Source organism: Opisthocomus hoazin, chromosome 2, assembly GCF_030867145.1.
Source record: "Opisthocomus hoazin isolate bOpiHoa1 chromosome 2, bOpiHoa1.hap1, whole genome shotgun sequence".
Taxonomy (NCBI): domain Eukaryota; kingdom Metazoa; phylum Chordata; class Aves; order Opisthocomiformes; family Opisthocomidae; genus Opisthocomus; species Opisthocomus hoazin.
In genome coordinates, this window is record NC_134415.1 from 92,715,970 (window position 1) to 92,741,840 (window position 25,871).

The window sequence follows — 25,871 nt, forward strand, 5'->3', positions numbered from 1 at the left end:
AGGCAAAACCTATGGAAAAGAGCATCTGTGACTTAGAAGGAAGAAGAAAGCAAATTAGGCTTCTGCAGTGTAAAGTTCAGGATGATCATATAGATCTCAAAAGCAGTAAGAAGAATAATGTGAAAGTTGAACTTTAATGCAAAAGGGAAAACCAAGCCACATTACGATCCAGTATTCTTTACCTCTACACTCGTCAAAGATGAATGTTTGGAAAACCTTAAAGCATTTTTGTGTCAGGAGTTATAGGCAGCTGAAATAAAAGCATTCTGAGTCTGTCACTTAAAATAATTCTCCTTCTGTTTTGCTTAAAGATGTAACAGGTTTATAAGCTGGTTAAATAAGTAATTATTGGATGACAGTCGGTTTTGGTGGTTTTACAAGAGAGGGTATATTTGTTAGCCTACAACTGAAGAGAAACTTAGTGTAGCGCCTTTTACAACTACAGATTCCGGCTATGGTCAGGAGAGTAATTACTCCGTATCCAGATGGACCTGACATAAGTTCTTTTGAGCCTGAAGATGGAGAGAACTTTGTGTTTTTAAAGGAAGAAATGAATACAGAACAAAATTCTCAGTGAGTATTTTTCATCAATGTTTTTAACTAGATGAGCTGTATATGGTATTTATCCCCCTTTGGATGGTGCCGACTCCCTTCGGGTTCAGAAATCAAATATTAAGAAATAGAAGAAATTGAGATTTCAGGGGCTTTTCTCAGTTCCCTTAAGTATTTTTAAATGATACAGAACTGCAGTGGAGCTCTTTTTTTTTCAGTTTAACATGTGAATAAAGGTAGCTAAACAAGCATTCACAGTTTGAGGGTTGTGCATGTGATGAGAGTACCTGTATATGTATGAGACCAACTGTGGAGTCCATTGAACTTCATTGAATTAGGATAAATCAAAAGAGAAAAAAACCCAGACTTTAATGTACTGTAGATCAGCCTGGAAAATTACGATAATATACATTTCTCTATACTAACGGAGTTGTCATGCGAAATAGGATATTTTGTAGCATGAGTTTTTAATCTCTCAGTTTAAAGTGGCTACTGTCTGGCTGTAGAGTAACAAGAAGCAACCTGAGTTTGACTTATTAGAAAGTGTGATCCAAACTGCTGTGGATCAGGTAGTTTGGTCTTGGTGGTTTTGTGGAATTCTGGTATTCTGTCTTTGAACATTTGTTCCGAACATGCAGAGTTGAGAGCAACAGGATGTGTAAAGTCTTATCAGACTAACTTAATATGCTGTTTTTCTCTGATGAGCAAATAATAAAATTACAGCTGTTTTTTTGGTACGGTTTTTGAGCTGGTGAAATTTAGTATGACATCACAACTATGAAAAATTAATTTGATAGGATGACTTGGTACCATGCTTCTGAATAGTGTAATATGATGTCACTGTGCAGATGACACCTCACCTTTGGTGTTGTGTGCTGTTCTGACCACTTGTGTCAAGAAAAGTAATGCTAAATGAATTAGTACAGGTAAGGACTAGTAGATCGAGTGAACTGAGATGCTATTTTGTATTAGACTTCAAGCCTTTCAGTGTCTTTAAAAGTGGGACGATAGCCTTTAGTGAATAGGGAAGTCGAAGGATGAAAAATAAAACCCTGAACATTGTAAGGTTACAGTATTGATGCAGTAATGAATAAGTACATAAATAGTTGTTCCACAAAAAGCTTCTCAAAGAAGCTTTTTGAAATAGGGTTACTGTAGCTGTGACTTACATAATTCTGAATTTCTAGTAGTTGTGTTAAAATCAAAGAAGCCTTTCATTTGAATCCACTTTTCCTAATATATATAGGAACAGGTGACATTTTGGTAACATGACCATACACCTGCTTTAATGTAGAAGTGGTATTATCTTGGTGGCAATATTTGTATTGGGGAAAAATGAGACCAGCTGTGGAGTTTGTTGAATGTCACTAATTTGGGAGAAATGAAGAGAGAAGCAAGAGGATACTTGGATGTAGTTTTCTTTATGTCGGTTACTGCGATGTGTAGCAGGTTTAATCTGACCTAGGTGGCAGTGCCAGCCTATGCAGTTGCTGCATCTTCCACTGTCTTGGCAGAAGTCTTTGTGCAGTGTACTATATCTAGATTGGAAAGAATTTTTTCTCTTCTTCCTGGATTCACACCCCCCGAACCCCCCCCTAATCGTTCACTAAATAGTTGTGCTAGTGCATCAACAGGGCAGGACCAAGCAGCTAGTGACAGCAGTGGGACCAGGTGTTACTGCTTGAAGTATAAACGCTGCTGCTGACTGAAAAACTTGGCATGGACACTGATAGTTCTGAGGCTTAAATATCTTTAATCCATCTTCTTGTTTTTTTTTTTGTGTTTGTTATTAATAGGGACGCCATTTTCAAGAGAGCGAAGACTAAGGCAAAAAAGAAGCCACGAAAACGGTCTGACAGCTCTGGAGGGTATAATCTATCAGATATTATTCAGAGTCCAGCCTCTACAGGTCAGTGGGAAAGAGTTTCAGGTATAAAAACAGAACATGAAGTTTAATATGCCATGCAAGGTGATTTCAAGACTTCAGTAAGGAAATCTTGCAGAGATTATTTCTTTTCTAGTGATCACCATAGCTGAATTTGAAAAGTGAATTCTTAAGTTTAAGTTTTATTTGAAAGGGTATTTATATTATTAAGCTTGTGCCCAAAGTTCAGATTCTGTAAAAGCCTGTATTTTATCAAATTAAGCTAATAGACACTTTCCCATGTGGTTTTTAGTAAGTGGAACATTTCTGCTAACGTGTGTGTGGGGGTGGTTTCTGGAACATAAAAAAATAAGTTAGCCACTGTTTATTGAAAAGATGGTAGAAGCTTTCATTTTCAATTGAAAAGTGTCGGTGTAACTTCCTAAAGCTGTATATGGTGAGACAGAGAAAGAAAAATGGGAATAATCTTATGCTGAATAAATATTTAAGATATTCTTAAACTTGCTTATACTTATTACAGTTTAGTATACGGGACTAGGTAAACTGCTGGTTATTTTGTAATCATCATATGGCCTGAATAACTGTTGGGTTTTTTAAGCATTGTTTAGTCTGACTCTCAAGATTTAATAGTTCTACTCTCTTTTCCTGTTTCTTAGGCTCAGTAAAACTGGGTAAAACTAACTCTGTAGAATCACTTCCAGACCTCTTAACATCTGACTCTGAAGGTAGTTATGCAGGAGTGGGTAGCCCCAGAGACTTGCAATCCCCTGACTTCACAAAAGGATTTCATCCAGAGAGGACTGAGGTTGGATTTCTTTGTTCCTAGCAATTTTTTTGTTTGTGTTTATCTAGTCCATCAAAAGCAGAGTTTGTATTTTAGATTGTTTCTGAGAAGCTGTTGTCCTTAAAACGGACAACTTTAAGTACTTAGTGTTTGTCTGATAAAACAAATAAAAATGAGTATTCCTTATTGAATATTCTTGGGTTAAGTTATTCATGTGACACGGTAATAAGATTTTTTTATATGCTGTAGTGTTCAGAAAATTTCAAACCCAAACAGCAATTATGTAAAGTCTGCTTCACTTAAAATACAAAGAAAATCTGAAATTCAGAAGCCAAAAAAACCAAAAACAGGAGCTAAAACACTCCAGGAAAATCCTGCTGTTCTTTGACTACTGTAGTTGGACAGAAGTGTGGTCCAGGATAACTGAGGCATAACTGGCAAAGAGAAAGAAGTTTGAGAGAATTATGTCTGTGTTAAGTGTTAAAGCTTTGGAAGTTAACATCTCCGAGTGAATTTTCCACTATCAAGATGCATGGAAATAGCAGACTGATCAGGGGTTCACTATGTTATTGCTATTTTTGGGGTGTCCTTTAAAATCTTTTCACTTACACATGTCATTCAAGTTGTTTGTAGCATCACTCTTTTTTTTCCTAAATGAAAAAATGTGAAAATATTTATTCAACATTTTTCTGTCTTTTTTTTTTTTTTTCAGATGAAGGACAAAGCATGCGGTCAGGGTATGAAACTCTCTCAACCTGACAAGGAGATGAAGTCATACAGGGGATCATCAGCATTGACACAGTCTGTTCCACAGTCAATTCCCAGTGCCAAAAACAACTCCTCAAGCTCTCCCAACTGGGTAGCAACCAGTTTCAGGTGGAATAATAGTTGTGGTGCCTACCTAGCTTACAATCACTGTTCCACACTTGGTAGTGAATACTAGTAGTATTCTGTTCAGCCTTGAAAGCTAGCTCTTGTGAATTAAAGATTTTGGTAGTTTAGTAAAACTGGTACATTTTTTAATTATTCTTTGAGAAAAGCGATTGCTAGATACTGTTTTTTTTTTTTTAAGTGCTACCAGTCTGGACTTCTAATGTCTTCTTCTAGAAGGCCTGCTTGGTTAACACTTTGTGAAATGCTTGGCATTTTTTTTTGTAGCATCAGACTGTGCTTGAAGCCATTAGCAGCATCTTTGTACTTTGACATTTTTAAGGCATACCTTTAGACTTAAACGGTCTGTGAAAATCAATGCCACGGGTTTAACTGAAACAGTAATAAAAATTTTAATACTGTTTTTATCTCTGTAGCAGTATCTGCATGTGAAGAAGGAGCAGTACTGTGATAGACTGAAGTTCTGCCTTGCCTGGTGTCCTGTCTCTGACAATTGTCAATACAGGTTGAATAGAGAAGAGTTTAAGGATTGTGGGAATCATACAGTGATAATTTCCCACAGCTTTCCCAGGCTCTGTTGGTTTGTGGCTGATGGGCTTTGTTAATACAGGTGATACAGCTGTAGAAATTAGAAGTTGCAGCTCTGAAGTGTGTTGTTTGGTGATCAGGGTCAGTTAGGAATCTGTGTTTTGTCTTGCTATGTATTTGTGCAAGCCTAGCCTATGCAGAGAGGGTAACACATCCCACAACCAACTCTTTGGTCTCTGGACTGACTGGAAGAAGCTTCACCTTCATCTGCTATCTGAGAGTTATTTTCAAACATTTTTTAGAGGATTGCATGGAAAGGGAACAAATAAAACCACAGGACTTTGTTGTAATGTCACTGTGCCTTTATGGATTTCCCTTGTATTCTTTCTTCACTTTTTCTAGTATTGCTGGCACAATGTCAAGAAAAAGCAGGCAGCACTGTTGTGTAGAGTGTTTGAAGGATTAATACTCTAGTGTATTTGGATGAACTACTGTGGAGGAGCAGTGACAACAGGGTTCGGTGTGGCTTCCCAGTGGTTAATTCACTAGTTAGTCTATGGCAGTTAGATATATGTAGGGAGAGATAGAGGAAGTGCTGCTTATAGTTCGTTTCAAAGCTTATCCTTGACTCTAGTTGTAACACAGCTTAGTTTACAAATGCCTTTAAGTACACAGGTTTTAATTTATAGTTTTATGTAAAGCTTGGAAATGTCTGGATTTAATTAATATTAATTTCTGCAGAAGTTTAAAATTAGGTCATTTGTGAAAAAAGAAACTGATTCCTAAAGTTTGAGAATGTTAGGGGTGTTTGTACAGAGCTCTAACTTTGCAAAGAGTGTTCTGTGTGCCATGGGAAATAATTTTAATTCTGTTCTTCGAAGAAAAATCTGATTCAACCTTCATGAAAGAGCTGCGAGCAATGCATATCTAATACTTAGCATGAGCAGTTGGCTACTAAATAAGTATTCTGGATTTAGGTGTCTAATTTTTTTAAAGTAATCATAGTGCACATCTTTTGGTTTCATAGTATAATAAGTCTTGAAAGTATTTTTATAGTGTGCTCTTAAATATGTATGTATTTATAAAAGTGTTGTCAGAAACATTCTATTTGAGGTTTGCCATAATTATGGCAACAGACAAAAATTATACATCCGGTTACCAATTTTATATATGATTTAGAGGATTTCAGTGAAGGCTGGAACTGTGGAATGTAAGTAAAAATGAGTGCCTTGTAAGGTAACTTTTTATTTCTCGTTTAGCCCGGCCAGCCCTCCTGCTATGGATCTAAGAACCATCATGGAAATTGAAGAAAGTATGCAGAAATGTGGAACCATGCCAAAGGCAAATTCAGGGTTGGTAAAAAACCAAAATCTATAAAAGAAAAGCATGATAGACCAGGCTATTACAAATTTACTTTGTGGTTCAGACAGTTCAGAATTTAAAACAGGCAGGAGAAAAGTTGTCCTATTTGTTTTTGAATGGCTTTGCTTACTTCAGTTAATTGTGGTGTTTTTTTGTGAGCATACAGAATTTATCCCTTTATTTTACTGTAGTCTTGTTTGGTCAACTACTGCAAAAGCATGTCCTAGCTATTGAAATATGAAAGAAAGAGCTAGTAAACTAGTATCTTAAATCAGTGGCCTTCTCTGCTGAGCTTTCGTATTTCCAACCAACAAGAATTAATTCTTGTCCCTAGCACTGTGGAAATTACTTGTGGACCAGTACTGTGCTTGATCCTGAAGCATGTTTCTTGTCTTGCGTTCTCTGACCTCCCCCAGCATCCGTGGTTTGATATTGACAGTTCTTTCTCAGAAGGGAGCAAGAGTGATTCTTGCTCGGAGGAGCATCCCAAAGGCACAGGGAGATAAATGTACATTTCAGGAGGCAGTGGATTAAACCTAGGGTTTCTTAACTGGCGACATATGGAAGAGAATTGGAGGTGACTTTCATGAAGTTTGAAGTGTACCATTCTTGTAAAGGAGAGCTGGGACGGTAGTCCTGGAGCCTAGTAAAGAGTTGCTAGGTAGGTAGATGTTGTGAAAAAAACAGCCAAGATTGAAGAATCCAAATAACTTAGAAAACAAATTATTATGAATATAAGAAAATGGCTGTATTCTGTTGTGTACATTTCTTATGCATGAATATTTTTTGTTTAAGGGAGCTACGCTTCTGACAGTCTCTAAGAAGTCACAGAATTAGAAAGTAGTCTTTATCAGGTGGTAGTCCATTTCTTTTGGAGACTGGATTCCTACTCTGCATATTTTAATTTGTAGACATCTGTGTGAACAATAGTTTTATGATGTATTTCTGTCACCCTTGATATTCACTGATCCTCCTTTTGCTCCCCAGCCATCCAACCCCTCCTCACCCCCCACCCCCCCTTTGGCACTTCAGACAAAATGTTTTGGTCTAGGAAAGAAATATTTCTCAGTTTAATTTGCAAGGTTAAAGGCCAGTCATCTCAAAGAACACTGATCTTACATTTTCTCTTTTTGCAATATCAATTCACAGCAAAATGGTGTCTCATGGAATCAAGCTTTCTCAGAAGCAAAGGAAAATGATTGCCCTGGCAGCAAAAGATAATGGATCAGTAACTAGCAGCACAGAGCCTACTACACTAATAACCACACCAGTGCCACCTACAAAAGTTGCAAAACTAGGGAATGCATGGTATGTGATAAATCAGGTATCACTTCTTTTTCTCTGAAGGGTTTTTACATTGAATAGTCTCTTAAAAGCAGTTTCTTAAATAAAAGTGGCCTAGGTTCTGTTCATCAAAAAGACGAGAATTAACCTATTTGTATCTACATTTGTTAGTAATCTAGGAATTCAAAGGGGGCAGAAATGCAGTGGTTGCAGTTTAACAGTTCTTTGAAATTTTGCTATAGTGAGTCAGAAGACTGCATCCCATCTGGTCCTTGCCTGTGTGTCATGTGGTATTTGCAGATGGTATCAAAGTGAAGTGTAGAAAAAGAAGGTTCAGCACAAGATCTGAAACTTAGTCAAGAAGAGGTTATTGAAAACCATAGCTGTTGGTTCTCTGTCAAAAACATGAAGAAAAATGGGCTAGAAAGGGCTAGAATTACTTTGGAGCAGAGCAAAAGTAGACTGAAATTACAGATAACAAAGTTACGTAGGTGGCTAGGACCTGGAGGGAGTGACGGATGCTGCCAAGAGTTCTTATGGTGAAAGGATGCATTATGGGATCAAAATGACTTTTAATGCTGATTATACACCATGTAAATGCTCAAGTTAATATGGCTGTATCAAATGGAAAAATGGGTTATCATCTGTTAAATGAACTAGGTTTACAACGATGAATGTAATGAGGTGCACTAGCCTGATTCATGCTTTGTTCTTCACGTTTGCAGTTGGTATTGGATGAAAGTATAAGAGCATAACTGTAAAAGTTGCCAGCTATGTAAATTTAATGTGTTTAATTACTACAGAATAAATAGCTATATGCATGCTCTTAATTTAAGGTAAATGTTGGGCAGCTCTTCCCCTTTCCCTCTTCAAGAAGGTCTAGACTTTTATCACAGCTCAATTCTGTACTGGTACCCTAGAATTGTGGGTCAGTCCTCTCTCTAGAGCTTATCTCTTTGTGCCTCAGTGAGAACAAAGCTTGCTGCATACCCACCACAGTCACTGTATTTTAAATGAAGTCTTTTTTAGACAGTTTAGCTGTTTTAAATGCTATTGTAGTAGTCTTCCTTTTGTATTGGATAGATTTCAAAGTAAAATAGGAGTCTTTCAAAGAATAGGTTTATTTTCCATAATTAGAGCCATCTCCCTCTTGTGTCTTTAGGCTCTCTTTCCTTTGATCATTGTATGAGTTGTTTGCGCTTTTCAGAAGTAGAAGTAGTAAGCATCTGCTGGAATCTTTGCCTTTCTGCTATGCTCCTGTAAATTTAACACAGACATGTAGCCTGTTAGCTATTTAATGAGTGTATGGAGAGGAAAAAAGAATTCCATCATTAGCTGGCTGAGGAAAAGGTGGGCTGATTCCTGGCAGTAGTTGCTTCCTGAGAGGCATTCCGTGTCAGAAGGTTTAGGGTAACACCTAGAACTGCTTGCTTCTGTGCTCCATTTCATGTACATGTTACCTCATCTTTCTGTTCTGAATGGATGCTATCGTGATCAGCACCTTGAGTTTGAAGTGCCATTAAATTTATTTGAGATTCTGCATAGGTCTGTTGGTTTGCTATTGTCTTATTTTAAGACCATAGTAGTAACAGTAATATCCCAGAACATAACAATGGTAAAATAGAGCTGGCATTCAAAATATTTATCAGTAACATATGGGAAAGACTGTGAGAGTATGTTGTAATCATCCCAGAACCATGCATTATAAATCAGATAGTTGATTCTAAAATGGTGTTCTGCTTCCAGGTGTGACACCAGAACAAGTTCTGCTTCTTTAGTGGACACCATGCAGTACATTCAGCCTTATGGTTAAAGGGCTTTAGTATTTTCCAGGGCCTGTCGAGGATCATGTCAGTCTGATCTGAAAAGGGCAGCTGTTTGGTGAATTCAAGGTGGTGTAGCATGATGTGTCCTTCATGTAGTGATTCTGACAGCAATGGCTGGGATTCCTCCAGGGGTCAGTGAAAGTAGGGACAAGAAATCTTCTCTGTAGGCATCTGTATATCATGGGTTGATGATAACTAAACAAAAATAGTTATATGCCATGTATTTCTAGTGTCCAGCTTACAAGCGATAAACATATGCTACTACAGTAGTTATTTACAAAAATGAACTGCCTAAGATGACCTAGTTTTGAAAATACCCAGCACACAATATTTCAAGTGAATCTAGGAAAAGCTGAATTCTTTTGTTTTGATTTACACAAACAGGACTTTGTCTTCTCAATTTGTTTTCAACCATGTACACCTAATGCCAAAATTTAGTCTCATTTAATCCCTCAGCCCCCCAAAGTTACTCTGATATAACATTGGGCAAAGCCCACAATTTTTTGTTAAAGAGGAAATAGAATGAGTTTCTTTGCACCTAAGGATTCAGACTCTACCGGACCCCTGAACTATAATTAGAACCTTCACAGTAGGAGAAATAAGGTTGGCAAGATTTGCCTGCTGAATTCTAATGAGTGGATGAATTTTAGAATCCTTAACACTGATCCTCTCAAGCGCTCCAGAGAACACGGTACCTGCGTTACACAGGTGATACTGCAGGTCAAGCAGCAAGTTAATCATTTGGCATAGCAAATGGAGGCGTCGCATGGCAATTACAGCTCTGAGGCTTAAAAGTTGCTGGGAGAGACTGACAGTTGAATCAGATGGTGACCAGCACAGGCGATACTGAGTTACGCTATCCTTTATGACATTAAAAAAAAAAAAAGTCTGTTTAATCTTATTATTAATGTTATAATTATGCATAAACAATATGTAACCTGACATCTACAATGACAATGTACACAGTTTTACATACACAAATCACTTGCCTCTGGCAAACTTTGGGTATCAAGGGAAGGAGCTGTGAGAACTCCTCCGCAAGAGGATGTTTGCATAGGGCATCTGTCTTTCTCCAGCCTGGTGTTTCCCTTCTCCCCTTTGTACACTACGTTTAGGTACAATAAAGCCTCGAGTAGGTTTTGGAGGACATTGTGTAGATTATCTAGTTACCTGGGTTTCTTCAGAAGGGTTGGGGTTTTTTTTTTTTAGTTCCTGAAGTCCTATTTTTCAGTGTAAGATAAATGAGACTCGAGAAGTATTTGTACTGATTGACTTAAGCACATGAGCTAGGTGCCTCTAGTTAAATGCTTTACTTATTAATACAGGAAATAAGATATTAAGAGAAGCTCTGATAAAAAACATATAAAAATGTAGGGTATAACTTCATCTGAATAGTTTGGTTATTCATGCTATTCGTCTACTTTGTGATACAGAATTCTTTATCTACTGGGTGTTACCTAATTTTAAACTACTGACTGCCTGTGAAATGTTCCTTACGTTTAAAAAGCAAGTATGGACTGATTTTTGAATATGCTTAAATAACTGTCTATAGAAAAAAATAGTGTTCTCTTAAGGTTCTGATTAAACACTTTTTGAAAGTAGCTGGGCTCTACTGTGTTACACGAACCATCTTAAGTGACCAGGCCAAGGTATACTTCAGGAGGATGGAATCCAGTCTAACGCTCCTGTGGTCACCACGCATGATTCTTTATGTTTCTCTGCAGCGTTCCTCTGGCTGCTGATCTGGAAAATGTCGGTAGCTCAAGAGTTCAAGCAAAGAACCGGTGGGAAGTATATGAATATTTAAAATTATGCCTTGCAGCTGGAAGAGAGCATTTGTTGACCAAACGTTAAGCTGCTTTAGGCAAGCCATCAATTAAGTGCCCCTGCTAGTTATTCAAAGTATTTTTGTATGTAAGGTAGAATGGTGTTACTCATCTGCTCTAATATTATATTTGCAAAGTTAGATTCTGTAAATTCACAATGGACTATTAGAGTGCATTTGGCAATAGATTGAGCTTTCCACGCATGCAATATAATCAAAGCCATAGAACTTGTGTGCCAATGAGATACGATACTACTCTTGGATGTGCAGTGAGCATGTTTGCCAGAAGGGTGTGGGACCTTCCGGCTCTTTTTTGGTTGACTAGAAGACAGAGTCTGTCATACACAGTGTCCTATCTTCCACCAAAACAAACCTCCAGTTTCATAGTTTTTGGGGGACTGAACCTATGTTTCCTTCTGTGAAGAGAAGTGGAAATTAGAAAGGGGATGGGGGAGGGGGTGGGTAGGAGTGAGAATTACAGTAGGAATACTTTGAGACTATGTCATGCAAGAAGCTAGATGTTAACTTTATTAGTTCTCTAAACCTAATTTGATCGAGGGAGGGAGCGTTATTTGTTTTGTTTTTAATTTGTTCTTTTTAAACTTTTCAAGAGTAGATGCATAAAGAAATTTAAATTCTCTCTTGAGAAGTAACAATTGTGTATTTTAATGTCTAGGTTGTCAGTTTGTCGGTATTCCAGCTTAAACTGAAACATTAACAGCTATTTTGGATCTTCATGCTTCGATGTTTTGCAGTTACAGCTTAAAGAAACTTAGTCTTGTTCTACTTTTTTAAAAAAGATGTATAAATTAGTTTTTCTAATGCTACAAATTAGATAGAAATGACACTCTTATCAGACAGAACAAGCTGAAATTTGAAGTTGTTACAGTTAGGTAGGAAAACTTGTACCAGTTTGTCGAACCATTTTAAGCCACTGGTCATTGTTTTGGATAGGTTCACAAGCTGAGAACCACTCAGGGTGGGGGGTAGGGGGGGCACGTTTTGGGTTTTTTTTGGTGCTTTGTTGCAAGTGGATCCGATTGCAGTACAGAATTTTCATGAAAATGGGTAGGCTACATAAGTTGTTAGTAGCAGAAGCTTCTGTGACAGCAGATCCCAAGGGAACCATTTGCCTACTTAGTAGAGTAAGTTTGGGGGAGTTCTGGTCAAACACTTGCCTGGATTCTTGTGTGCCATCTGGTAGATGGAATAGAGGATGTGCAAAATGGCTCTGAGCCTCTGCATCTGGAGGTTCCCCTTCTGCTTTCTGTGCCTTCCGCGCTGCTCATGCAGTATTAAAAAAAAAAAAGGGGGGGGGGGAGGTGGGAAGAAACACAAAAAACCCAAAAAAAACCCCAAACTCAAACTTACGCCTCGGTGGTGTAGCCCGGGGTTCAGACACTGTATATAACTTTAAGATGCTTTTGTTGTAGTATTTCAGATACAGTGTTGCAATGTTTTAATTCCCTCATGTTTGTTACCTTAAATTGTATACCTCATAGATGTAGTTTGAAAATGTTTGACTTCAAATGCTTCTCTTCTTATGGTAGCTGCACAAACAATTAGCACTGTATAGAAAGCTTGCTTTACTGCAGGAGTGTTTATAATTGCTCTATTATTTTTTTGACTAGGTAGTGAGCAGAGCTATTCTTCCAGTATGTATTTTGTATAATTGACAATGAGCAGGACCGCTAGGCTTAGTAAAGTTAAATGTAAGCAAAGGTATGAAGAATTAATTCCAAAGTCTTGATGGATAGGTAAGGGTAAGACTAACGGTAACTACCCTGAATTCTGTAAATAAAAGGCTTTCACTATAGCTATTATGCTTAATTACTGTATTTTCATACTTGTTTATTTTTGAAAGATAATATGCAGGCTCTAGTTCAGTAACAGTGCGCTTTATACTTGGGCAAGTAATAGAAAATGAAGCATATCAGTTGTATTAATTTCACTGTGAATTAAGTGATTTGCAGAGCCTCCAGAAGATCGGCTATACTTGACTTCCATGCTGGTAAACTAACAGTATTAGAACAAAGTACTAGAGCATTGTGTGACGTGTGGGAATATTTTTTCAAGGAATAATATTGTTAGAAAAGGTACGGCTTGTCTAAGACAAGGTGTCTGTGAAAATAATACTGCTTTTGAAGAGGGTGGCTTAGGTGGGGAATAGATAAAGGAGTGGTTCTGTTTTGTTTTTGTTTTTGTTTTTTTTCCTTCTGATGAAGTTTCTATGCTACTGACTTGTTCTGTTCTCATAGGTATTTATTTTCTGATGTTTACCTGTTTGACCCAAAGAGACTTATTTTAGTGAGTGGAGGTCTAGCAGGCGTAATGGTGAGAGACAAAAGCTAAGTAATATTATATTTTTATTTTTAGTAACTGAACAGGCCCTCTTTGCTGTCTGAATCGTGGAACAATATGGAGTCTTGGAAAGTGCAAGTATAAAATGAGTTGTGTTTTTTTTTTTTTTTTTTTTGTTTCCTAAAGGTCATCTTCATTACATTCTGCTTTGCCAAAGTCATTCCGTGATCTTGTAATGGAAGAAGAAAAATGTATGGCTGTGAATAATTCACCTGGTACTGGTATCAGAAGAGCTGGATATAAAGCACATGATGATTCATCAGTCCAAAACACCGTAAGGTAAGAGAGCAGTCTTTTCCTGATTGATCAGCCATTATACAAGAACCACAATAACCTGTTTAAATTCTGCTGAAATAAGAAAGGATAAAATTGTCACTTGAACAAAAAATCATGTAAGCATTTGTTTAATGATTCTGTTAATAGGATTTTATGAATGGAATACTCTTATGAATAGGAAGCTTAAAGATTAAAGCAAGTAGAAATTGGATATTCTTTAGCATTCGGATATGGCACATATGAAACAGAGTTTGTTTAGGAGTATTTCGGTATAACCACTGAGTGGATAAAATCAGTTTATTCAAACACAGTTCTGACATTTCCTGATCTAAGTTTTCTTGTAAGCTGACTTAATTGTTGCAATTGAGTGCAATTAGGTGCAGTTTATCATGGATTAAGACTACTTACTGAAATATTGATGCATTGGTGATGTCTGTTTATTATAATTATTATAATTACTGGGGGACTATGTTTAATTCTAAGGACAAAAATAACTTGTTCTGAGGTACACACGATTTATATGTCTAGATATTTGACACTACTGCTCTCTGGTCAAATTGTTTTAGCCACGCATTCTCTTGCTACCTCCAGCAGAACCTCTGTTCTGGTTAAAATAGATGTCTACGCTGAGGAAAGAAATCTCAGCCTTATTCCTGAAGGTCTGTATGACTGAGTTGCCCACCCACCTGCATCTCTTGCCCCTGTCATCAGTAACTTTGAATGCTGTGCATTTAAAATGTATTTGAGACATAGGGCCTGAACAGACTTTCGAACAGACTTTCGCAGCAGCTGTCTGGGAGCTGTCATCCAGCTGGGGGTGACAGCAGGACCGGCCAGGCGGTGGCCGCCCTGGCAAGGGCACAGCCCTGCTGTGCCAGAGCAGGGCGAGAGGGCAGGCACCGTGGTGGAAACCAGGGTGAGCCACAGTCAGTGGGTGCAGACGGGTCCGCCGGGATGCGGCACAGTTGAGGTCAAGCCGGCAAATCAAGTCAGGGTCAGGAGCAGCAATGCTGGGCTTAGGCAGAGCTGCAGCGTAGCTCAAGAAAGGCCTAAGACTGGGGGACTGAGCATAAACACAGCTCCTCAGTAAAGAGAGGCAGTCCCTGTGAGCCTTCACACAGCTCTTGCTTATAACTCAACTCTGTTCATAGCAGCTTGACTCAAGTTTACACAATTGCGCTGAGGGAGAGGAGTTTGCAGGCCATGTTGGTGCACAGGGGGCCCTGACACCCATTACATCCCAGTTTTTCTTATGAACTCCTGTTCCATCCGCCTCCAAAAACTGTCCCCTCCATAAGGAAAAGAAAGGTCTGCTGGACCTCCCTGTTGACTGCTCAGCTTGTATAGAAACTGGTGTTTCCCTAGGGCAGAAGCAGTATGTGTCCTGTTTGTAGATAGAGAAGAAAATGAGGGTAGAAATGTAGGAGCATTGTGTGTGGGATGGTATTAGAGGAGAGAGGCAGGAGGGATTTGGAGAGTGTATGTGGTGAGTGGGCATTCTTCAGCAACAGAGGGATAAAGCTGAAGTTATTGTGGTGAGTGGAGATGTAGGGACACAAGGCACAAATCTACAGAAAAAATGTGTTATTAATTTTGTTGAGAGCAAAATAATACAGCTTTTTGTCGTATGGGAGATGGCAAGGGCTGATGATAAGGGAATTTGCACTGGATGCTATTATTAGCTTTGTCATACCTGCTCTGTGATCTTCATAAAGTCATTTCTTTTCCTGTTGCATTGCTCTGTGCACTCTGGCCAGTCTGCACGCTCGCAAAGTGGATTATTTTAATGCAGGCCTAATACATTAGTTGTCTGAAAATGATACATTATGCTAGTAGGAGCCTGGATGGTTAGATTGACTATAATCAGCTGGAAAAGACGGCACTTCCAGAGCTATTTCAGGTTGTTTTGAATTGTGTCTGAAGAAGCTTATTTCTCTCTATTAGGTATAAAGAGCCTAGGTGACTAGTTCATCCATCTGAAAGTTAGGAGTTGCATTTCTAGTTTGAAGTAATTTTGTTCTTTGACTGTACAGTTCCTGTCACAGTAGGCTCTGATTTTTTCCTGCGGCATTCAAAGACTATTTCTGTGAAGATTAATTATCTGTACCCTTATCTCTTCATTTTTAAGGAAAGGAAATTGCATGTGCGTAGCACGTAAGTAATCCTCATCTGTTGATATCAGACTCACTGATGGGACACTGGAAATACTCGTATGGCTACTGTTCCTGCTTTGCCTTTTTCCTTTGGATAAACTGTGCAGTAAATTAAACTGATAATTTTCTTATGTCTGTGGATGAGGGGTTTTTGGTGGTTGCATAAACACTTTTCCATATACTGTCACCTTCCAATTTATGCAACCCAGAAATTTTCTGTAGATGAACCATGTCATGAACATGGAGCTGTGAACTGGATTCAGTCCAGAGGCAGATTAGCCAAAAGCAGGGCTGTGTGGATGTGGCTGCATTGTTTCCAGGGACGGCTCGGCCTTGGGAGTTGTGCTGTGCAGCTGTGTGTGTGTAGCTCATAGTCCAAGCTAAAAACATGACATGACTTAACTTTGTTGTGGCAGCCTGGGTTGTCTTCACTGTATTACTCCAGGGAGCAGTGAATAGTCTGAGTGGAAACAAGTCTTTGTGGCTTTGCGTGGGAATGGCCTAGTTCTGGCATGGCTAATAATGAGCTAATAAATAGTACATGACTCAAAAGGTACAGCAAAACCCAAGAGGTTCTGCAGGAGACCAGGCTTTGTGTTCCTTTTCTGAGAGTAGTCATTAGATCAGGGAGGCACCGGACCTGGGCTGGCTTTAAATGAAGGAATCCTCAAGAAATACTGGGGAACTGAGTGCTGGGACATCCTGGTGGCTGTGCAGGAGTCATGGCAAGTTCAGCCAACTGAGTTAATCAGGTTGGTTCAGTACTGATAATACTTGGCTGGTTTGTTTCCATGCAGAACCACTTATGTCTCTGCATCAGTCTTTAATTTTCAAGACTTCCAGGTTTCCAAGTTCTATATTTTTGAGGCTTTTTTCCATTTTTCTGTAACTGCTAGCTTCCCATTTCCCGTCTGTTCCATTTCTCCTGGTTATTTTGATGCCAGCTGAGGAATTAATCTAGCATGTTGAAATATCTGCAGTTGATTTAATATCTGGACTGAGTGTCTTGCTAGCAAGAAACACAGATGTACGTATGTACAAACAGCTTCAAAATATCTGAACTGCTTCCTACATTTTAAAGCCACATTTAAATGGAAGGAGATGACACAGGTATTTAAACTTATCTTTTAATTGATCACTAGAGTGTGCTGCGACACTGGAACTATTAATTCCAGTTTTGGGAAATTTCTGTTGTGGTTTTTTTGGTTGTTGTTTGGGTTGTTTGTTTGTTTAGAAGTCTTACTCTGGAAAGAACTTTTTATCTGTACTGATACAGGTTTGTGAAGTATAACAGTCTACTTGGATTCATTTATAGTAGTGCTGTGAGTTCTTTGGATTGGGAGTGGGAAGAAGAGCGTAGCTGTCAAATGGGCTGGCTCGGTGTCGGTTACTGTCAAATGTGCGGGAAGGCAAGCATTGTTAAAGCAGGTGGAAAAAGAGATAAAGTTGAGAGATGACGCCAGAATAGAGACATTTAGTAAGTTGTACAAACATGCTCTTAATTAAACGAGCAGGCAAAAAACTGCCTTCAACTCCTCTTCTCCTTCCTTCCTTTTCTCTGGTTCTTTCCTGCTTTTTATTATGATGTTATCTTTCTTAAGTGCAGTAAAAGCTGGAAGCTGATTTATCTGGACTTCAGCTAAAAAGTAGTCTCCTGCTGTTGAAATCAGAGAATAATTTAGATTCTCTACTTGAGCCTCCTGCTCAAAAGAAGTCAAACTAGATCACGTTGCTCAGGGCCTGGTCCAGTTAAATAGTGAGTGCTTCCAAGTATGAAGATACCCCAACATTTCTGGACCACGTGTTCCAGTGTATGATCATCCCCATAGTGGGATATTTTTTTTCTTCCTTGCGTCCAGCTGAGATTTCCTATTTTGCAACTCGTGTGTTGCCTCTTATTCTATCACTTTGCACCTCTAAGAAGATTCTTGCTGCATCTTTTGTCTACCCTCCAGTTAGGTAGCTGAAGACAGCAATGAGATCTTCCCTTTGCCACCTTCTTTTAGGATTAACGGAACACAGTTCTTCCTGTTGTGTGCTCCAGCCCCTAATCTTGGTGGCTCTTCACTGGACTTCACAGAATCACAGAATGGTGGGGGTTGGAAGGGACCTCTGTGGGTCATCTAGTCCAACCCTCCTGCCGAAGCAGGGTCGCCTACAGCAGGCTGCACAGGACCTTGTCCAGGCGGGTCTTGAATATCTCCAGAGAAGGAGACTCCACAACCTCCCTGGGCAGCCTGTTCCAGTGCTCCGTCACCCTCAGAGGGAAGAAGTTCTTCCTCATGTTCAGATGGAACTTCCTATGCCTCAGTTTGTGCCCATTGCCCCTTGTCCTGTTGCTGGGCACCACTGAAAAGAGTCTGGCCCTGTCCTCTTGACACCCACCCTTGAGATATTTATAAGCATTTCTAAGGTCCCCTCTCAGCCTTCTCTTCTTCAGGCTGAACAAGCCCAGCTCCCTCAGCAACTTGTTCCAGCCTGCAGCATCTTGTATTGAGGAGCCCAAAATTTGATATGGTACTCCATATGTAGGCTAACAAATATGGCACGGAGGGGAAGACTCACTTCCTTTGACTGCCTGGCTACCCTCTTCCTAGCACAGACCAGTATGCAGCTGGATGCCCTTGCTGCAAGTTCATATGCTGATTTGTCTTTGACTTGCTGCCAGCCAGGAGTCTGCAGGTCCTTCTCCACAGAGCTGCTTTCTAGCCAGTCAGTCCCTGGCCTGTACTGCTGCATGGGGTTGTCTCTTCCAAATACAGGACTTTGCACTTGCCTTTGAGATTCATGATTTCTCATTTGCACATTTCTCCAGCATCTTGAGGGACTTCTGAATGGCAGCCTGGCATCCAGAATGTGGACTGCTGCACCCTCCCTGCCTTCTCTCCATCCGTCTGTGGCCTTGCTGAGAGTACGCTCCATTCTACAAAAGACACTAAACAGGGTTGGTCCCAGTATCAGTCCCTGAGGACCACCAGTAGTACCTGGCTTCCAGTGGGACTTTGTACAGCTAATCCACAACCCCTGAAGCCCTTCAGTCCAGCCCATTTTCCACCCATCTTGTAGTCCATTTACTCAGTCCGTATTTTTCAGAGTGAGTATAAGGATACGATAACAGAACATGTCAGAGCCCTTGCTGAAGTCAAAGAACATGACATCCACTGCACTCTGGTTGTCTGCAGAGCCTGTCATCCTATTACAGAAGGCAATCAGGTTGGTCAGACACAATTTGCCTTCTGTCATAAATCCTTGTTGGTGGTTTCAAGTCGTCTTCTTGTCCCACATGCTCAGAAATTACTTCCAGAAAGGACTTGCTCCACAACCTTCCCCAAGATTGAGGTGAGACTGATGAGTCTGTAGTTCCTGATATCCCACTTCTTGAAAATGGGTGTAACATTTAGCTTTTTCTAGTCATCAGGAAACCTCAGTGGCTGGTTGGTTTGGTTTTCTTCTTGCTAATATAGAAGCCCTTCTTTTCATTCCTGCATATCCTTCACTTGTTTCAGCTCCATCTGAGCATTGGCTCTTGCAACTCTGTCCCTGTACACAGAAGTAGTATTTCTGTTTTCCTCTGGTGTAGGCTGTCCCTGCTTCCAATGTTTATATGTGTCCTTTTAAAATTTGAAGTCCATCTGGAGTTGCGTGTTCATTCCTGCCAACGTTCTGCCATGCTTGCTTGACTTAAGGCACACTGAAATGATACGGTTTTGTGTTTAGAGGAGGCTGTCCTTGTATATCAGGAATCAGTCCAACTACTGTCTGTATGGAGTGTGGTCATTCTCTGCTGTTCTTTGCTTTGCAACGTTAGAGATAATTTTTAGTCTTCTCTCAGAAGATGATTAGTGGAAGACTCTTGTATCAGTTATTCTTCTCTGCATCTATGACAGTTTAGATTATTTGTCCCTGAAACTAAGAGACCAAAACTGAAAGCTCATCCAAATGAGCTTTGCCTGGTGTGGTATATGTTGGCAGAAGTACTTGTTTCCAGTGGAAGCAACTTTGTTTTTTTCCCAGCCACATACTTCTGATGCGTTATGATCAGTACACCCAAGATTCTCCTTGTTCTCTTCAAGCTGAAAAACTCCCTGCTTACAGCTACTACAGCCTTCACTTCACACAGTCTTTTGTTTCATACTGCTGAATTTCCTTTCCCATTGCTTTGTTCCACAGTTCGTACTGTTCATTTTTATCCTTTGCTAAATTAATAGCATCTCTTAATACTGTCTGCTGGTTGGAGTTTTGCTGCTTATTGTGTCCACCAATGTTAACTTAGTTATATTTCTTTTAGTTAACTTACTCTCTAAAATAATGATTAACCCAGCTGTAAAGTGAGTAAGGAATTAGGTAGAAGAGGTATGAGAAACTTGTTTAAAAAGAAACCAAACAAACAAACCCCCAAAAACGGTTACATGGCACTCGACTCAATGTCTTACAGAATTCCCATATTCATTTATCACACTCATCTGGCATGACCTGATACCTTTCTTAAATAAAATAAGGTTCTCTAACCTGCCATTGCTTTTCTTTTACCAAAGATAAAACAGAAATAAAATGTACAAGGTACTGATTTTCTGCCTTTTTTTCCATTTTTAACTGTTCTTCAACACCTATGGAAAAAGCATTGCATATTAATGAGGTCAAAATAAAGGAACTGCAGCTATATAGGGAGTCAATCTGGAGAACGATATAGCTGATTTGACCACTCTTATCATGGAGCTGTTGTTGCATGTGTCAGTTCTTTAAGAGCTCTGGAATAGTGGTTATCTGGCAACGTCCAGTTTGGAGAGTACCACACCTTTTTGGTTTCCTCTCCGTACAGTGTACCACTGGCTGTCCTGCCAGTGTCTGATATGATCACCGTTGCTGGAAGGGGAGGGGAAGGATCATCTCGACTAACATGAAGTGTGCTTTGGCGGTGGAAACACAGAAGCAGTATGACCTGGCAGAAGGCGTGTCTGCTGGGTTTGATTCAAGAGAGTGATACTGTAGAAAGCCTCTGTTCAAGTACAGTGTTGTGCCCTGGGAGCTCCAGATGCGCACGCACACGCACGCACACGAACGCACGGACACACACACACACACACTTATTTTTTTTTTCCCCTGAGCAGTTAAATTTGTTTTCATTCTGTTCTTTGGGTAGTTGGCTGTGTGCTGGGCAAAATTATGTTTTGTGACAAAAAGTTAGGCATGGTTAATTTAAATGTCATTTTTGATGATGGATGTTGCATTTCAGATTTTTTGAGATCTTGCCATCATTGCTTAGCAGTAGGAATCATGGTTCTTGTTGTCCTTGGAATTGTGTTCTGGGGAAAATATTCCAGGCAGATAACTTAGCAGTTACTGGAATTCTCTTAGTTTTCTATAGATTTTTCCTCTTTTCCAAGAGTTTGTTGCCTCTTACAGAGAGTTACCAAAGCTTTGAAGAAAATTGAGACTGATTTATTGAAATACCAACACCCTTAGAGTTTTTGGCAATGCCATGGAATAATTCAAAAAAGTCTGCTAGCATTTAATAGCATGCTTTAACACTTTTTAGAGTTCTGGAAATTGCAAAAGTTGCCAAAGATTGGTATTAAATCACAACAATAGGTCCCTTTCTTCCGACTGATGTATGATTTTTCTGACAAATCTACTTAAGGCATACAATATACCAAATGTGACTTCTTTTTGTGGAGTGATTAACATTTTGCAACTGAATAAAATATCTTCCTGTTGAGAACTCTTTATTGATATTTCAGGATTTTTTTTTCCGAAGTCGGTTTATGCTATTCTTATGAATGTGGGAGATGGTTGCAGGATAGGTACTGAAATTCCATAATTTCTGGGCTGACACTTGAGAAAATAATTTGCTAGTGCAACACTGATTCTTTCACATGAAATGCTTAATTTTAATACAGGACAGTTGTTTGGTTTTTTTTTTTTTTCTTGAAGCCGTATTCTTTTCATGTTAGTCGCAAACATTTATAGTCAATGTTGTTAGTGCATAACTTAGTTGACTATTTTAAATGTAAAAAAACTTTTTTGTTTTCAAAAAAGCACCTTTTTTCAAATGCTCAAATGTTAGGAAATGCCAGAATTAATGCCCAAGCTGAAAATCCATTAGGTTCTGGCAGTCAGAAATGAGCATCAGTGTCTCCTCTAGTCACAGTATCACACTTAAAGACAAATTCAGCATTACATCTTAATGCCTTTCTTCTGGAAAAACCCTGCAGACCTGTAATTGCCTACTGTAAATTTGTACTTTACAGTTTACTGTAGGAGAATGCTCTGTCAGTGACTTTCCTTTCCTACCTTTTTCCAGGTGCACCATTAGAAGTAGCCCAGGTCTGGAAGACCACGTCATGGATTCTCCACAACCGGAGATTCATAAGTAAGTTTCACAGTGGCTTAGGTTCTGGAGTTTGTTTTCTGTGCGTTGTGCTGGCCTTGTTCGTGATGTTGCCTCATAATTTTATTTGGTGTTTTTGCAGTCCTTGGTCAGCAGCATCACCAGCTAGCTCTCCTGTGACAGCACCTGTCATGTTTTCAGCTATTGTAGAGGAAGAGCTCCAGCAAGAAGCTGCTCTTATTAGGAGCAGAGAAAAACCATTGGCTTTGATCCAGGTAATGTGCTAAGTTACTGCAGCTGTGAAGTAACACAGGGAGCTTCCAATGGCTGTTGCAGAGATCAGTTTTTAGGATTAATTCTGTGTTGGTACACTTAGTATTATTTACATAATGATATTAAATGTCATTTAATAGCTTCACATTGCTGGTTGATAAGGTAGACCTATATTAAAGTCAAATTGACTACTGAGTCCATGATTAATGCATTCACAGCATCAGAGCATGGTTGAGGTTGGAAGGAGCCTGTGGAAACTCTCTGATCCAAAACCCTGCTCAGAGCAGGGTCAGTTAGAGCAGGTTGCTCAAAGCCGTGTCCAGGCAGCTTTTCAGTATCTGCAAGGATGGAGACCCCATGGCCTCTCTGGGAAACCTGTTCCAGTGTCTAACCACTCTCACAGTAAAAAAGATTTTTGTATTTAAATGCAACTTTATGTATTTCAGTCTGTGCCCACTGTCTTTTCTCCTGTTGCTGGGCACCAGTGAGAAGAGCATGGGTCAGTTGTCTTGATTCTCTCCCATCAGATATATATACGCTTTGATAAGAGTTCCCTAGGCCTGCTCTTCTCCATGCTAAACAAGTGCAGCGTGCTCAGTGTCTCCTCGTATGTCAGATGTTAAAGCTCTTTATAATTTTTGTGTCCCTTCACCAGCCTGTCTTCAGTATGTCCATGTCTCTCTTGTACTGGGGAGTCCAGAAGTGGACCCGGCACTCCAAATGTATCTCACCAGTGCTGAGCAGAGGGGAAGAATCACCTATCCCAGTCTGCTGGCAGTGCTGTCTCTCGTAGAGCATGGGATGCTGTCACCCTTCTTTGCCACATGAGCACATTGCTGGCTAATAGTCAACTTGTCCATCAGGACCCCAGATCGTTTTATGCTAAGCTGCTTTCCAGCCTGTCACCTCCCAGTGTGCAGTGGTGCTTGGGGTTATTCTTCCCAGGAGCTGGGCGTCGTATTTCCCTTTGAACTTCATGAGGTTGCTCTGAGCCCATTTCTTCAGTGTGCCTGGGTCCCTCTGAGTGGCAGTGCAACCATCTGGCCTGTCAGCCGCTCCTTCCGATTTTGTTTTGTCTGCAAGCCTGCTGAGGGTGTGCTCTGTCCCGTCATGCAGGTAATTAGTGAAGATGTTAAACAGTACTGGCCCTAGGCTCAGTCTCAGAAGTGGTGCTAGTGACTGGCCTCTAGCTGGACTTCGTGCCACTGAGCGCAACCCTTTGAGATCACCAGTTCAGCCAGTTTTCAGTCCGTCTCACTGTCCGTTTATATTGTATGTACTTAAGCTCTTAGTTCTCAGCACTTAAGTTCTTAGTCTGTGCTGAAGCTCTACCACTTTCCTAAGGATCAAGACTACTTACCAGTCACCTAGATCCTTCTTGCCCTTCTTGAAGGTAGGAGTGACATTTGCTCACTTAGTCGTCATGAACCAACCTTTATCGCCACAACTTTGCAGAGATTTTTTTGAGTGGGCTTGCAGTTATATTGGCCAGCTCTGATCTCTGGGGCCTGGCATTGGTGAAGGCTGTCTTGCAACTAAAGACCAGGATGAAGGCTGTTAGTTCGCTAGCCTTTTCCATGTCCTTTGTCATTCAGCAGTGGACGAGTGTTGTCTTTCTGCTGCTATAGAAGCCTTTCTTGTGGCCCTTCATGTCTCTTGCCAGATTCAACTCCAGGTGGTCTTTGACTTTCCTAATTCTGTTCCTGTGTTCTTGGACTGTCTCTGTTTTCCTTCTGGCTCACCTTTCTCTGCTTCAACCTCTTGTATACTTCTTTTTTGTTTGAGTTTTGTCAGGAGCTCTGGTTTTGTCCATGCAGGCCTCCTGACGCTCTTGCTTGGCTTTCTGCTCATTGGTATAGATCATTCTTGAGCTTGAAGGAAGTGATCCTTAAAATCAACCAGCTGTCCTGGAACCCTCTACTTTCCAGGACCATATCTCTTGAATTTTTTCCAAGCAGATCCATGAACAGATCATAGTCTTCTCTTCTGAAGTCCTAGGTTGCTATCCTGCTATTTGTCTTGTTCCCATCTCTCAGGATCCTGAGCTCCACTATCTCTTGGTCATTGCAGCTGGGGCTGCCCTTGACCTTCTCATCCCTTCCTTCTTTGTTTGTAAGTATGAGATCCAGCAGAGTGTCTCGCTTCATCCGCTCCTTGATCATCTGTATTAGGAAATTTTCACCAATGCAGGCCTCCTGGAGTGCTTGCGCCCTGCTGCGTTGCCTTTCCAGCAGGTATCAGGGTGGTTCAAGCTTCTCATGAGGAGCAGGGCCTGCAAACATGAGGTTTCTTCAAGTTGTCTGAAGAAGGCCTCATCTACTACTTCTTCCTGATTAGGAGGTCTGTAGCAGGCATGCATTCAGGACCAGTAAAGCCTGTTCATAACCGTGCTGCGGTGTAAATGTAGATCTGACAGTGACATACATGTTCTTTTTTGCTTCTAGATCGAGGAGTGTGCTATTCAAGATTTATTAATCCACTATGACGCTTTTGACAACCCTGATGAATTTGTGACTGTTGAAAGGGCTCCGCAGGGACCTATAGCAGCACCTATGTGGAACAAGCACTAATTTGTACTCTTCACAGTCCGTGTTGTGTGTGCACTTCTGAAGTTCTAATTCTTGTTACAAGTAAAACGGGATTGGAAGAACAGTAATCATGCAATTTTTGACATCAACCTTAAAACACTGCACATAATCACTAGGTATTTGTTAAAGAGAATGGAAATAATGTGTTCACTGTGTCCTTCACAGTATATAGTGTATGTATGTTTTGAGTGAATTTCTTTAAAAAGACATATTATTAGTAATAATAAATGAAGCTGTAGATTGGAAATGCATTTGCTAAGCTTAAATTGTGAGGGTATTTTGTTAAATTCACAGGTGGCTGAAAGGCGAGTGCTTATTTTGCGATTTAATGTGGAGTTGAATGTGCAGAAATACACATCTTTAGAGTTTGAGGGGGGAGGGTATGTTCTTCAGAGCTTTCTGGCAAATTGGGAATATTGGAAAAAGTTTGTGCTTGAACTTCATGTAAAAGTACAGCTTGATAATGCAGTTGTCCTTAAGTTGTATGTGTAAGTACTGGTTCTCTGGTTGCTGTGGCCAGTACTTTTTATTGTCATGCTCCACGCTGGGCCTCTGCACTGTGCCGAAGTGCCCTGCCGTTGCCTGCTCTCAGCTCAGTTGTGCCTGGTCTTTCACTGGTGTGAGACTGGCCTTTGAGCACCCAGCTTGGCTGTGAAGTAAAGCACACAGTTGAATCAAACATAGTGGCACTTAATTATCTCTTCTGTAGTCTTATTCTGGTAAATATGGTACAGTTTTAAAACCACTGTGTTTAAGGTACAATTCACTTGAAATGCTGAGGAAATAAGATCTGTTTATTCATTGTTAAGGCTATAGGGACGAATGCTTGACTGTGGAATTTGCAAACACCTAACCTTCAAAGATTATCGCAGGTGGCTTTCAATATTGTGTGTTCCAAAGTTCTCTGTGCCTGGTTTAAAAAAATTTATATACATATAAAAAAAAAACGAAAAAA

General features: G+C 40.0%; 1 protein-coding gene across 2 annotated transcripts in view; it reads left to right on the forward strand.

Moving 5' to 3' along the window:
* The window catches only part of IBTK (inhibitor of Bruton tyrosine kinase), a 59,328-nt gene extending 33,733 nt beyond the window's left edge, over positions 1–25,595 (forward strand). For both annotated transcript variants that reach the window (XM_075414458.1, XM_075414459.1), the window contains exons 20-29: positions 446–573; positions 2,349–2,461; positions 3,094–3,242; positions 3,934–4,097; positions 5,900–5,992; positions 7,152–7,310; positions 13,425–13,577; positions 22,029–22,097; positions 22,198–22,330; positions 24,773–25,595. In XM_075414458.1, coding sequence (XP_075270573.1) covers positions 446–573; positions 2,349–2,461; positions 3,094–3,242; positions 3,934–4,097; positions 5,900–5,992; positions 7,152–7,310; positions 13,425–13,577; positions 22,029–22,097; positions 22,198–22,330; positions 24,773–24,898 — 1,287 coding nt within the window. In that variant the 3' untranslated portion in view covers positions 24,899–25,595. The remainder of the gene's footprint in view (positions 1–445; positions 574–2,348; positions 2,462–3,093; positions 3,243–3,933; positions 4,098–5,899; positions 5,993–7,151; positions 7,311–13,424; positions 13,578–22,028; positions 22,098–22,197; positions 22,331–24,772) is intronic.
* Positions 25,596–25,871: the final 276 nt, after the last annotated feature.